This window comes from Mustelus asterias, chromosome 1, assembly GCF_964213995.1.
Source record: "Mustelus asterias chromosome 1, sMusAst1.hap1.1, whole genome shotgun sequence".
NCBI lineage: Eukaryota > Metazoa > Chordata > Chondrichthyes > Carcharhiniformes > Triakidae > Mustelus > Mustelus asterias.
Window position 1 is genome coordinate 85,738,616 of NC_135801.1, and position 14,703 is coordinate 85,753,318.

At 41.5% G+C, this 14,703-nt stretch overlaps 1 protein-coding gene across 1 annotated transcript in view; it reads right to left on the reverse strand.

Annotated features, from left to right (window-relative positions):
- Positions 1-809: 809 nt before the first annotated feature.
- clnk (cytokine dependent hematopoietic cell linker) overlaps positions 810-14,703 on the reverse strand; it is a 111,547-nt gene continuing 97,653 nt past the window's right edge. The window contains exons 15-19 of the mRNA XM_078216953.1: positions 13,670-13,698; positions 13,330-13,406; positions 9,198-9,275; positions 8,741-8,896; positions 810-1,131 (exon numbers count right to left, since the gene is read on the reverse strand). Coding sequence (XP_078073079.1) covers positions 1,003-1,131; positions 8,741-8,896; positions 9,198-9,275; positions 13,330-13,406; positions 13,670-13,698 — 469 coding nt within the window. The 3' untranslated portion in view covers positions 810-1,002. The remainder of the gene's footprint in view (positions 1,132-8,740; positions 8,897-9,197; positions 9,276-13,329; positions 13,407-13,669; positions 13,699-14,703) is intronic.

Here is a 14,703-nt window from a genome sequence, read left to right on the forward strand (position 1 = left end):
ACTGTGCTGCTCTAGCAGTGCAACGGGCTGGGAGACATCAGCGGAGGCCATTTAGTGGGCTCCCCGCTGGGCACCAAAGCCGCCGCGTGTCTCTGGGGCTCGGATTTCTGGTGTTGTCAACTCTGCGCTGGAAATTGGCGTGAAATTATTGTAAATATTAAGATCAGCATTTTAATATCATTAAAGTGGAGTAGGAGCCTTCAGCCCCAAGCCCGCTAGCCTCTCCTTGCCACCTTCTCCAAGTGGTTCACTCCATCGGGGTTTACAACAGCCCCCCCAGCGAGTTGAGGGTGGGTGGGGGTGCTCCCTGCCCATTGCCAGCATGGCCCCCGGCACTGCCCATGGGGCTAACTGGCAATGCTCAAGGGGCACCTTGGCACTGCCCACCAGGCATCAGGCAGTGCCAAATGGGTGAGGGCCAGAGTGGGGCCTATTGGTACAGGACCTAAATAAACCTGTTGAACTTTAACCTGGTGTTGTGAGACTTCTTACTCTTCTCACCAAGTAATGAATTATACTGCCTGGCATTTTTGTGAGGTTATTCTGTTATGTTTTTGATGTTAGTTATGTTTTGTAGACTAGTATTTTCACACTCAACAATGATAGGTGAACAGATAAGTACATTTTTCCCAAAACAGTTGAATTTCTCTCCCGTTGTCCATAAAAGTGTTAAATGTACAACAATATAAAAAAACATGCAGATAACAGTCGATCATTTGTCTCAAATAAAATAACTTGATTAATATAAGCATCTGGAAGTTGTAGTTCTACATTTTGTAAGAAAACATAATAACATATCTCCTTTTCTTGCAAATGTATTTTCCTGTTTATTATCATTACCTTATGTGACAATGAACTGTGTAATCTGAACAAGTAACCTTTCGAATTCATTAGAAAAGTACAATAGAAAGAATTCTTAGCATGTGTATATTTACATGAAAAATAAATTAATGCGGTTTTATGTGAGGATTAATGTCTTTAACATGTGACACCATCAATCTGTCAGTGCAGAGTCAGTGGAATGGTTAAGATACATTGTTCCATTTGGCTTCCTGATTGGTCTCTTCGATCAATTAATCGCAACGGAATATTTTTGTGGATCTCTATGATATCAGGCACTGATTCAAATATCTGTGGAGGGGAGAAAGATAGACACTATTATCAACATGTCATGGAAGATCCCAACTGGTGAGGCATAATACTTATGGGTTCAGTTCCAATTTTCTCCTAAAACATCCTTAAATTGTAAAGAACTCGAAAGTGGCTGCTAAGTTGATTCTGTAAAAACAAATAACCTTATGTACAAATTTTGCTCAGTAAAAGCAAGAATTTGATATCTGTACAACTTTACTCTGATCAAAAATTGTTGCTTTGTTGTTGGCATGACTGGTATTTGCTGCCCAAATCCAGTTACTCTTGAGAAGATCATGGTGAGCCACTTCCGTAAACTGCGGCAGTCTACGTAGTGTAGGCACAATCACAATGCTGTTGGGGAGGGAGTTCTAAGGCAGTGCTTCCCAAATCTTTTCCTGGTGTGACCCCATTTTAATGTCCTAGATTTTGCGTGACTCCAAAGAGTAAGTTTGGTGGAGTTATGAGAATTGTTCAGTGCCTTCAACTGCTGAGAGGGGATGTGGGGAGGAGGAAGGTTGAGCATGGTGGGAAGTGTTTAAACCGCAGGGTCTTTTTTTAAAAAACCGAGCACCTACCTTTACACAGCCTGTTTTTGCAGCAGGAATTGGGCCTCAAAGATCAGTCTGTGGGGCCAAGCCCACCATCAGAAAAAATAAGCATGGCTTTAAAGAGGCCTCACAACTTGGAGGGGAACTTACTTGGGTGGTGTTCCCATGCACCTTCTGCCCCTTGATCATCTGGGCATAGAAGTCGTGGGGACGGTTGGTGCTATCTTAAGAATATAAGAAATAGGAGCAGGAGTAGACCACTTGGCAAATCGACCTGCTCCACTATTCAATACAATCATGGCTGGTCTTTGGCTTCAGCATCCCTTTTCCACCCACTCCCCCATATTCTTTGATTCCCTAGAGACGGGATATCTGTCTATCTCAGTCTTAAATAGGTTCAATAATATAGCACTCACCATCCTTTGGTATAGAAAATTCCAAAGACTCTCAGCCCTTTGAATGAATTTATTTTTCTTCATCTCAGTCCTAACTGATTCATCCCTTATCCTAAGGTTGTGTTCTAAATTCCCCAGCCAGTGGAAACAACCTCTCAGTGTTTACCCTTTAGAATCTTGTATGCTTCAACTAGACTACTCTAATTTTTCTAAACTTCAGAGAATATCAATCCAATTTACTCAGCCTCTCATCCTAACATGTTACTCTCATCCTAGGGAATAACCTAGTGAAATTTTGCTGTACTACCTCCAATGTAAGTATATGCTTCCTTAAATGACCAAAACTGCACACAGTATTCCAGGTGTGGTCTCACCAAGACCCTGTACAATTGCAGCAAGATGTCTTTATTCTTGTACTCTAATCCCTTTCCATTAAAGGCCAACATGCCATTGTTTTTGTAATTGCTTAATGTATCTGTATGCTAACTTTCTGTTCTTTGTACCAGTGCATCCATGTTCCTCGGTTCATCAATGTTTTAAAATTTCACACCCTTTAAAAATATTCTGCTTTCTTATTCTTACTCCTAACCTCACATTTAATCTGTCACCTTGTTTCCCATTCAGTTTATCTGTCATTATCTCTTTGCAACTCCTTTGAGTCCTCCTTTCAGTTTACATTCCCACTTAGTTTTGTAGCATCAGAATAATTAGATACATTACTGTCTCTTAGAACATAGAACATAGAACAGTACAGCACAGAACAGGCCCTTCGGCCCACGATGTTGTGCCGAGCTTTATCTGAAACCAAGATCAAGCTATCCCACTCCCTATCATCCTGGTGTGCTCCATGTGCCTATCCAATAACCGCTTAAATGTTTCTAAAGTGTCTGACTCCACTATCACTGCAGGCAGTCCATTCCACACCCCAACCACTCTCTGCGTAAAGAACCTACCTCTGATATCCGTCCTGTATCTCCCACCACGAACCCTATAGTTATGCCCCCTTGTAATAGCTCCATCCACCCGAGGAAATAGTCTTTGAACGTTCACTCTATCTATCCCCTTCATCATTTTATACACCTCTATTAAGTCTCCCCTCAGCCTCCTCCGCTCCAGAGAGAACAGCCCTAGCTCCCTCAACCTTTCCTCATATGACCTACCCTCCAAACCAGGCAGCATCCTGGTAAATCTCCTCTGCACTCTTTCCAGCGCTTCCACATCCTTCTTATAGTGAGGTGACCAGAACTGCACACAATATTCCAAATGTGGTCTCACCAAGGTCCTGTACAGTTGCAGCATAACCCCACGGCTCTTAAACTCCAACCCCCTGTTAATAAAAGCTAACACACTATAGGCCTTCTTCACAGCTCTATCCACTTGAGTGGCAACCTTTAGAGATCTGTGGATATGGACCCCAAGATCTCTCTGTTCCTCCACAGTGTTCAGAACCCTACCTTTGACCCTGTAATCCACATTTAAATTAGTCCTACCAAAATGAATCACCTCACATTTATCAGGGTTAAACTCCATTTGCCATTTTTCAGCCCAGCTTTGCATCCTATCTATGTCTCTTTGCAGCCTACAACAGCCCTCCACCTCATCCACTACTCCACCAATCTTGGTGTCATCAGCAAATTTACTGATCCACCCTTCAGCCCCCTCCTCTAAGTCATTAATAAAAATCACAAAGAGCAGAGGACCAAGCACTGATCCCTGCGGCACACCGCTAGCAACCTGCCTCCAATCCGAAAATTTTCCATCGACCACCACCCTCTGTCTTCGGTCAGACAGCCAGTTACCTATCCAATCGGCCAACTTTCCCTCTATCCCACACCTCCTCACTTTCATCATAAGCCGACCATGGGGGACCTTATCAAACGCCTTACTAAAATTCATGTATATGACATCAACTGCCCTACCTTCATCAACACACTTAGTTACCTCCTCAAAAAATTCTATCAAATTTGTGAGGCACGACTTGCCCTTCACGAATCCGTGCTGACTATCTCGGATTAATCCGCATCTTTCTAAATGGTCGTAAATCCCATCCCTAAGGACCCTTTCCATCAATTTACCAACCACCGAAGTAAGACTAACCGGTCTATAATTACCAGGGTCATTTCTATTCCCTTTCTTAAACAGAGGAACAACATTCGCCATTCTCCAGTCCTCTGGCACCATCCCCGTGGACAGCGAGGACCCAAAGATCAACGCCAAAGGCTCTGCAATCTCATCCCTTGCCTCCCACAGAATCCTAGGATACATTTCATCAGGCCCAGGGGACTTATCGACCTTCAGTTTATTCAAAACTGCCAAGACACCCTCCCTCCGAACATCTATTTCCTCCAGCCTATTAGCCTGTAACACCTTCTCTTCCTCAAAAACATGGCCCCTCTCCTTGGTGAACACTGAAGAAAAGTATTCATTCATCACCTCGCCTATCTCTACTGACTCCATACACAAGTTCCCACTACTGTCCTTGACCGGCCCTAACCTCACCCTGGTCATTCTTTTATTCCTCACATAAGAGTAAAAAGCCTTGGGGTTTTCCTTGATCCGACCCGCCAAGGACTTCTCATGTCCCCTCCTAGCTCTCCTAAGCCCCTTTTTCAGCTCATTCCTTGCTAACTTGTAACCCTCAATCGAGCCATCTGAACCTTCATCCAAGTTAGTAATATAGATTGTGAATAGCTGAGGCCCCAGCACTGATCCTTGCAGCACTGCACTAAATAAAGCCTACCAACTTGAAATTGCCCTCTTTATCCAGGCTCTGCCTCCTGCATGTTAAACAATTCCCTTTCCATGCTAATTTATTACCCCCAACTTTGTGACCCCAATCTAACATATTAACCTTTTGTGTCACACCTCATCGAAAGCCTTTTGAATATCCAAGTATGCTACATCCACTTGTTCCCTTTTGTCTACACTACTGGTTAACTCATCAGAGAACTAATACATTTGTCAAATGCAATTTCCCTTTCGTAAAGTCATGTTAATTTGTCTGATCATAATGTGATTTTCTAAGTCCATTGTTAATAATTCCTTAATAATTGATTCTAGTACTTTCCTGACAACTGATATCAAGCCAACCAACCTATTGCCTGTGTACTGTCTCCGTCCTTTCTTTAATTGCGGTGTTATATTTGCAAATGCCAAGGGAGTCTTGGTGGGCAGTAATTCCCAAAGTGCTCATAGCTTCTGATTTAAATGAACATTTCAAATCACGTTGTCCTGGAGTTTCCAATCTGTCACATGGGTTTTATTGACATAATTTGTTCCAAATTGGTGACACCACCACAAAAGATGGCATAATTTCAAGTGCAAATTATGTTTTGTGCAAAATGAACTTGTCCTAGTTCAAAGTCCATTCTGCTGAAAGTTCCTGTGCCCACAAAGTGGCCATGCCCCCAGATCAAATTAATCTTCATTGTAAATTTCAGCTAACTGCACTCAATTGGAAGCTTTTGAAGCTGCTCTTAAAATCAAGCTGCGTTTTAGATGAAAGGACACTATTAGGTATGTTTAAAAACCTTTTGAATGTAATTAAATTAATAAATTAAGAATCTGACTACTATATCGTAAAGTAACTAACAAATAGATCCATATATTTTTCAAAGTCATTTTCAGTGATTTAAAAACTGGTCACTCACTGGTAGTTGACTTGATGCTCAAATTAAAAAGTTTTATTTATTGGGATAACCATTTTCAGCCATATTAATCAAAGTAAATCAAATTACCAATCTTAAGGATAAAATGAGTATTTTAATAAAACAACTTTTTGTTAAAAAATTACATTTTAAAACAATATTCAATGACACTGGCTCATGGCAGATTTTATATTCTCTGTGGGCAAATAAGTTTGTGTGGAAAACTGGGAGAAAAACATATCTTGAATCCCGGATTTCCAGTCATGTTCAAAGCACAAACGTTGCTCCGATTACTTTAATTTCAAAAACATAACTGAGTTTTGTTGCATTATTTAGGCAGAATAAATGGCACACCACATGATGTGATGAAGAGTCCAAATCGTTTGAGGATACAAAACAATTTAAAAAAAAAATCAGGAATTGTAAATAGTTCAATGGGGTGACCTTGTTTCCTCATGTTTTGTGTCCATGTTGCACTTGTTTTTACATGAAACAAATTGATCTTCATTGCTGACACATTTAGCAACTGCATTAGCATCTTGATCTCCGGAGCTTTTATCAGTCTGAGTCTTCACAGACGCTCTATGTATTATCACATCGAACTTGTTGCTTAGCAACACCTTTAGCTGTTTCTCAATGTTTGTTCCAAATGAGCAGCAGATGGACATTGATTCTTTAAAAACAATATCTAGGCAATTGGAGAGAATGCCACCTGGTTATCTGACCATCTCCTTTGACGCATGCAAAGGATAGCGGTTGAATGCAAACTCAAGAAAGATGAGATACAAGGTGAGTTCAGGCCCCATGTAATTGGAGTACAATAATAGGTGCCCTTGTAAGTAAATGCTCAATGAAAATGATTTGACAACAAAAATGTAACCCCATTATTATTTCTTGCTGTCAATAGCAAATTGAGGCAAATTTAGAATCCGTTGGTCTGTTTGTTTTATGAAGAAGAAGAAGCCTCTTTGGGCTTGTACTTCCTTTTTCATGGAATCAGAACAATAGTAATGTTGTTTAGCATGGGAAGAGGAACTATGGGGGAAAAAAGATAATGAATTTTGTATTAAACACCACTGGTTAAACAATAACTCTGTGGCCTGTGAACTATGCAGTGAATATCTGCACTGGCAGCAAACAAGGATTTGGATAATGTAACATATTATGTTAAAAGTAGATAAGAAAGAGCAATTATTTTGCATAGCTAGTGTTATGTTAGGAATTTTGTGCCAAATACAAACTGCTCTGTGTTGGAATTTTAATGCTGAACTTACACTTCTGTCAGCTTAGATTAAGATTTCCTTCCTGATGTAAGAGCACTATGGATATTGTAAATTGTTCTCTCTCTTCAGATTTGTCTCTCTTAATCTACTGTCATAACCTCGCTTCAAAAAAAAAACAACTCTTGATCCCTTCCTTTCCTTCCTGAAGTCCTTAAATGTGCTGTCACCTCCCAAATCCATTCCCATCTTTCCCAGAACCCCATGTTTAAATATCCTCAGTCAGGTTTCTGCTCCTGCTACAGAACCAAAATGACTCTTATCAAAGTTGCAAATAACATCCTATGTGACAGTGATAGAGGTGAACTTTTCCTCCGCATCCTTCTTGATCTGACTGCAGCCTTTGTCATGGTTGACCACACCATCCTCCCCTATTGCCTCTCCACTGTCATCAGCTGGATGGGACTATTCTCACCTCGCTCCATTCTTATCTATCTAATCATAACTAGAGAATTATTTGCAATGACTTTTCTTCCTATGCCACACTATTATCTCTGGTACCGACTGAGGATTAATCCTTTGCTCTTCTCATTTCTCATCTACAACCTGTCCCTTGGCGAAGGCATGGCATTTGTTTTGATATGTATGCTGTAGGCATCCAGCCTCACCACCATCCCACTCGACTTCTCCACTGTTGCTAAATTAGCAGGCTGCTTATCCAACACCCAGTACTGGATGAGCAGAAATTTCCTCCAATTAAATATTGGAGAGACCTTGTTCCAAACTGCAATCCCTAACTACTGACACCATTCCTTTCTCTTGCAAACGTCTGGGATTAAGTCAGTCATGGTGTGACATCTAATCCTGCGATGAGCAGATATTGCACTCAGGACACAGACACACAGACACACAACAAGAAAAGTGCAAACTGAATAAATAGATTCTATATATTTTATGTTCATCTTCAAAGATCATATTTTGTGAGTGAGCTGTAAAGGAACTGGGCTGAAAAATATAAAGTCAAAATAAAATATATGTAGTAGAAATGTGCTGTGAAGTATTTGATGCGAACATTTCTGTTGCCTTGCTAGACTGTCCTCAATATATATTAGCTAACAGGTGTCGAAACATGTTTATTGAATTGCTCAAGCTGACAGAGATAAATATCAAAGCCATTTTGCCAGGTTTCCATTTATTTTACATGTTTTCCAAAGTTAGACCTATAGAAAGAATCTGCTCCCAAAAGAAGCCACCGCATGCATCAGGGTGATTGTGACTATTGCATTTTCTCCCACATTAATTGCTATATTAAAATGACATGGCCCAAAGTGTGGAAGTGATGGGAGGTTTCATTCTGGAAGGAAAAGTAATGAGGGTTGTTGACATGTTTTATTTCAGCCTACTCAATCTTCCAATGTTTGCTGGATTGCCAAGCCATTGATCCAAGAAAATCTTCTGTAAAAAATATGTAATTATTCTATAAAAAGGAAGAAAAACAGGGAGAGTATTTTTGTTCTTTTACATATTTTCAAACTTGTGTAGTTTTAAAAGTAATTTTCATTGCTCCTGTCTCTCTGAGTTTTACACCATTTCACAAAATGAACAAAATGCCAGATCTTTTAGCATTATGTTTCATATGGGAGTTAGACATTTTAATTTAGCATTCGAGCTTATTTAAATTTGCAAAGCATGTTTAAATATTTTTTTAAAAACTCAACAATATTAACTTGGTTTACGGAAGGCAGAAAATGTGATTTCTACAGAAGACTAGAGCAATGTAATAGCAGAAAACTTACATCATGTCCTCTGAGCCCACTCCCCAAAGCATACTGTTTAGTGTCCTCCAGATATCGTATTTGAATGCTGTAAACTTTAAATCTGTAATATACCAGCAACACGTATGGCTTATCAGGGATTCCTTTGGAACTATCCCTCACCAGAAAAGCACCATTCTGAATGAGGAGAAAACAAACTGTTATTGAATCAGCAGTACAGGCTCAATGTATACCTCTGATTTGTTATATAGCAAATACTTTATGAATACAGTATCCAGAAATAACAGAATAAAGATCTAGAAAATATACAACGCAACATCATATGGGATAAGCAAATGAGAACTTTGATAACTTCTGAATATATAATTAGATTTGAGAAGATATTTGATTTCAATAAGAATCTGACATTGATGAATCAATTGCTGACAGCAAAATGACTCCAGTGGAATTATTTTGTAAATGTAATAGAATTGATTACCTTATTTTTTATCTTTAAAGCCTCCTCTGCTTCATAGCGGTCACAGGCACCAACGTACCATATGTTTCCTTCTAAATCCTGAAACATTTTCGTTATGTCAATGATGGGAAATACTTTGAGCAACAAGGTGTGACATTTGAAAGGATTCTTTTGTGCTCCTTTGTTCTCAAACAGCAGCAAGATGTAGACAGTGAATGGTCCTGACTATCTCATCATCTTGTTTGCCAATGCGCCAGTCAAAACAAGCTTTCTAACATCACATCAAAGAACTGAAAACGGAAGTTTAATTCACCTCAAATTCACCCCACACATTGACCTTGTACTAACTAAATCATACTCACAGCTTGGTGCTGGCATACATCAGTCCCACCACATATTTAGGTCACACACTTGTGCAAGTTGAGCACATACTGAGTCACGACTGAATGACCTCCTTCCTGAATGCTTCATTCCACTCTGCAGCGTTGCTCTATATGATTAACTATGCCATTTAATTATGATTTCATTCTTTTCCCTCCTCTCCTGAAAGCTCAATTTGTGTTGGGTTTGGTTACAGAGGAACTTTAATAAGAACATAAGAACATAAGAAATAGGAGCAGGAGTAGGCCATCTAGCCCCTCGAGCCTGCCCTGCCATTCAATAAGATCATGGCTGATCTGACGTGGATCAGTACCACTTACCCGCCTGATCCCCATAACCCTTAATTCCCTTACCGATCAGGAATCCATCCATCCGCGCTTTAAACATATTCAGCGAGGTAGCCTCCACCACCTCAGTGGGCAGAGAATTCCAGAGATTCACCACCCTCTGGGAGAAGAAGTTCCTCCTCAACTCTGTCTTAAACCGACCCCCCTTTATTTTGAGGCTGTGTCCTCTAGTTTTAACTTCCTTACTAAGTGGAAAGAATCTCTCCGCCTCCACCCTATCCAGCCCCCGCATTATCTTATAAGTCTCCATAAGATCCCCCCTCATCCTTCTAAACTCCAACGAGTACAAACCCAATCTCCTCAGCCTCTCCTCATAATCCAAACCCCTCATCTCAGGTATCAACCTGGTGAACCTTCTCTGCACTCCCTCCAATGCCAATATATCCTTCCTCATATAAGGGGACCAATACTGCACACAGTATTCCAGCTGCGGCCTCACCAATGCCCTGTACAGGTGCATCAAGACATCCCTGCTTTTATATTCTATCCCCTTCGCAATATAGGCCAACATCCCATTTGCCTTCTTGATCACCTGTTGTACCTGCAGACTGGGCTTTTGCGTCTCATGCACAAGGACCCCCAGGTCCCTTTGCACGGTAGCATGTTTTAATTTGTTTCCATTGAGATAGTAATCCCATTTGTTATTATTTCCTCCAAAGTGTATAACCTCGCATTTCTCAACGTTATACTCCATTTGCCATATCCTCGCCCACTCACTCAGCCTGTCCAAATCTCTCTGCAGATCTTCTCCGTCCTCCACACGATTCACTTTTCCACTTATCTTTGTGTCGTCTGCAAACTTCGTTACCCTACACTCCGTCCCCTCCTCCAGATCATCTATATAAATGGTAAATAGTTGCGGCCCGAGTACCGATCCCTGCGGCACGCCACTAGTTACCTTCCTCCAACCGGAAAAACACCCATTTATTCCGACTCTTTGCTTCCTGTCGGATAGCCAGTCCCCAATCCACTTTAACACACTACCCCCAACTCCGTGTGCCCTAATCTTCTTCAGTAGCCTTTTATGGGGCACCTTATCAAACGCCTTTTGGAAATCCAAAAACACCGCATCCACCGGTTCTCCTCCATCAACCGCCCTAGTCACATCTTCATAAAAATCCAACATGTTCGTCAAGCACGACTTTCCCCTCATGAATCCATGCTGCGTCTGATTGATCGAACCATTTCTATCCAGATGCCCTGCTATCTCCTCTTTAATAATGGATTCCAGCATTTTCCCTACTACAGACGTTAAGCTGACCGGCCTATAGTTACCCGCCTTTTGTCTCCTTCCTTTTTTAAACAGCGGCGTAACATTAGCCGTTTTCCAATCAACCGGCACTACCCCAGAATGCAACGAGTTTTGATAAATAATCACTAACGCATCCACTATTACCTCTGACATTTCTTTCAATACCCTGGGATGCATTCCATCCGGACCCGGGGACTTGTCCACCTTCAGTCTCATTAGTCTACCCAGCACTGCCTCTCTGGTAACATTAATTGTATTAAGTATTTCTCCTGCTGCCAACCCTCTATCGTTAATATTTGGCAAACTATTTGTGTCCTCCACCGTGAAGACCGACACAAAAAACTTATTTAAAGACTCAGCCATATCCTCCAGTGTTTCATTCTCGTTGCCATTCTTTATTACGTTGCCAATCCTTGGGCTGGCATTCAACTGTGAAGGGCAGAACTTAACACCCCCCGCTCATTCCGCATCCACACACACACAATGTGATGTGGGACACTGGACAGTGATTGTTACTCAGAGTCCTAGCTGACTGATTCTACCGGGGCACTGAAGTGAATTTGCTGTTATCTCTATTTCTAAGGATGGAACCTTCCTGCTCTCTACTTGTCATTAATTATCTGAAGGTGCATTTACTCCCCAGTCATTGAAGGAACCATCACTTAATGTTTATAGAAAGAAAACATTTCTGCGTACACACTGTTGAGCCAGTTTGGCAAAATCATGCTCACCCACCAGGATCACATGTAGAGAAACTGCACCTGTGTGTGTGTCTCACCTTGCCCTTCCAACAATTAATTTCCTGTCCTGATTAATTACTGAACTCAGACTGTAGTGACAACCCTTTACTCACATGGGCCAGAATCTTACACTCCCCCACCAGCAGGTTTGTGGGTGTGAGGTGAGTGTAACATTTCCTGGACGGGCTTTGCTCCAGGTTCTTGCCCGCCCTGACCTCATTGCAATTTTACGCTGGGGTGGACGAGGTCCTGTACGGTAAACTATCCTTGCTGCAATTGAAGCCCTTAGGTGGCCAGTTATTGACCACTCAAGGGCTATTTGTCACCCAACTTCAAATTTTTAGAAAGGGTGGCGTGAGGAGTTGCAGGATATGGGGGAAGCATGAAAATATTCGGCTTCAGGTCCCGTGCAGGAAAATGGGTGTTGTCACCATCAGCGGCCCCCCCTCCCCTTTTAACATGGGGCAACACTCTCTCCCAACCCCTTTTAACATGGGGAGGCAATGATCTAGTGGTATTATCGCCAGACTGATAATCCAGAAACTCAGCTAATGTTCTGAGGGCCCGGGTTCGAATCCCACCACGGCAGATGGTGGAATTTGAATACAATAAAAAATATCTGGAAATGAGAATCTACTGATGACCATGAAACCATTGTTGGTTGTCGGAAAAACCCATCTAGTTCACTAATATCCTTTAGGAAAGGAAATCTGCCTTCCTTACCTGGTCTGGCCTACGTGTGACTCCACAGCCACAGCAATGTAGTTGACTCTGAACTGCCTTTGGGCAACTAGGGATGGGCAATAAATGCTGGCTAGCCCGTGACACCCATGTCCCATGAATGAATAAAAAAAAAACATCCTCCCCCTCACCTTTTAACATGGGGCAACAACCTCCCCCCACCCCTCACCCTCCACCCCCACCCCCAAGTTAAGGTCCGTTAACAACAGGGCCTCCTTTCCCGCCCCTCCAGTTTCTCTACTAATAACGCAATCTCCCACTGTCCACTCCTCCAGACCTCTCCTACTCTCCCTGCCCTGAGACCCCAGAACTTACCTCGTCATGAGTCCCGGGACCTGGACTCTGGAGACTGGTTGCAGTCCCAGTCCTGTCCATCAGCAACATGCGATACTGCAGGGACCAGAGTGAAAGCCTTCAATCAGACTGATTGGCAGCTCTCTGAAGGAAGTCTTCCTCCCAACTGAGGGGTGGAAGTCCTCCCTCCAACCTTTTGGAGTGCGGGACATGCAGTCTCGGTGGGGATGTGTTCCCCGCTGACTCTTCGGGAAGAGAAACCTCATCGTCTGAAAAATCCTGGCCACAATGTTTTGGCTGCTTTATTGTACTTAGGAGTACAGATCACCACAGATACAGAAATAAATGCATTCCATTTGTTGCACAAGTCATAAGTTAATTTAAACATTTTACTATACCTTTGCAGGAAGTCTGGAAAAATGTTTGGGTTTCTGTAGATCAGGACTGGACTGAAGCTTTGGTTTCCTGGAAGGATCTTGCAATAGTTTAATCAATAACGTTGAGAAGTTAAAATTGGTGTCGCAAATATTTATTTAGTATTATTGTAATTCATATAATTTAAATGAAAGTAATTCTCATAACTTTGCAGTGGACTTGTGTCTAATGTTAACTTGATCATCATAGAAGGGGCTCCACAAAATGGGTTCCCTAAGTCTTAAGACTTATTATAAGATACAAATCCGACATGGGAGTCAATAAACAGTAAACATTTAATCATTAGTAAATGCAGATAAATACCTGGCATCAGTGTTGTTTGATGTAAAGAGCTACATAGAAAAAAATACATATTATGACCAAGAAAAAAGTGCGAAATCACTTACATCATTTGTATCAATTAAAATCTCCATTGTGACAATTTGCTATAAATCCAGCTCGGCCTTTAATTATGAGAGAGATACTGCAGCAACTATATAAGTGAGACTATATCCGGAGTACATTGCAGAGTTTTGGTCTCTGTACCTGAGGAAAGATGCATTTGCCTTAAACAGAGTGCTGTCAGAGATCCTGTGTACCAGCAACCTTAGGCACTCTTAGTCAACTTAAGTACAAACAGCACTAGACACCACGTATAATTCGATGCGAGGCCTTTAATGACTTGTGCACAAGGAGAAACCAGCTTGCAGTTGTCCTGCAAGTGTTTCTGAAGTTATAGAAAAACAACTTAGCAGTTATAGTCAATTACAGCAAATCAGAAACAAGCAATTTTTCTAATACTTCATTTGCATACATATTCGCCAATTAAATCCTGGCTTTTTGCCCTTTCTCATTCGATGAAAAACTGCATTCTGCGAATTCTTCATTTGCAGAGCATATCGCCATATCTCGCCTTTGGTATTTGTTATGGAAAAATCTGGTTTTGCTCACCCTCTGGTGAAAGTCAAAAAGCAGAATGTAATGGGGCCTACACAGATGAATATTAGCCTGTTCATGCTGAAATAGTAGACACTGACTCTTTTGAAGGTCTGCAAGCTGATAAACATTTTCCATGACTGTCCAGAGAAGGCATGAAACTTTAATTTAAATATTTTAGCTTCCGCACAATTTAGCTTCCAAACTATGAAACTTCAATCTGAGCATTTTAACCTCCACAGTGCAACATAGGTTTAGCAGGTTGATTCCTGGGATGAGAGGACTGCCCAATAAGGACAGATTGAGTGAGACTAGGTCAATATTCTCTGTAGTTTATGAGGACAAAATGAGATCTCAGTGAAACTCAGAATTCTTGATGGGCTTGGTAAGCTAGATGCTGGGAGGATGTGTTTCCTGGCTAG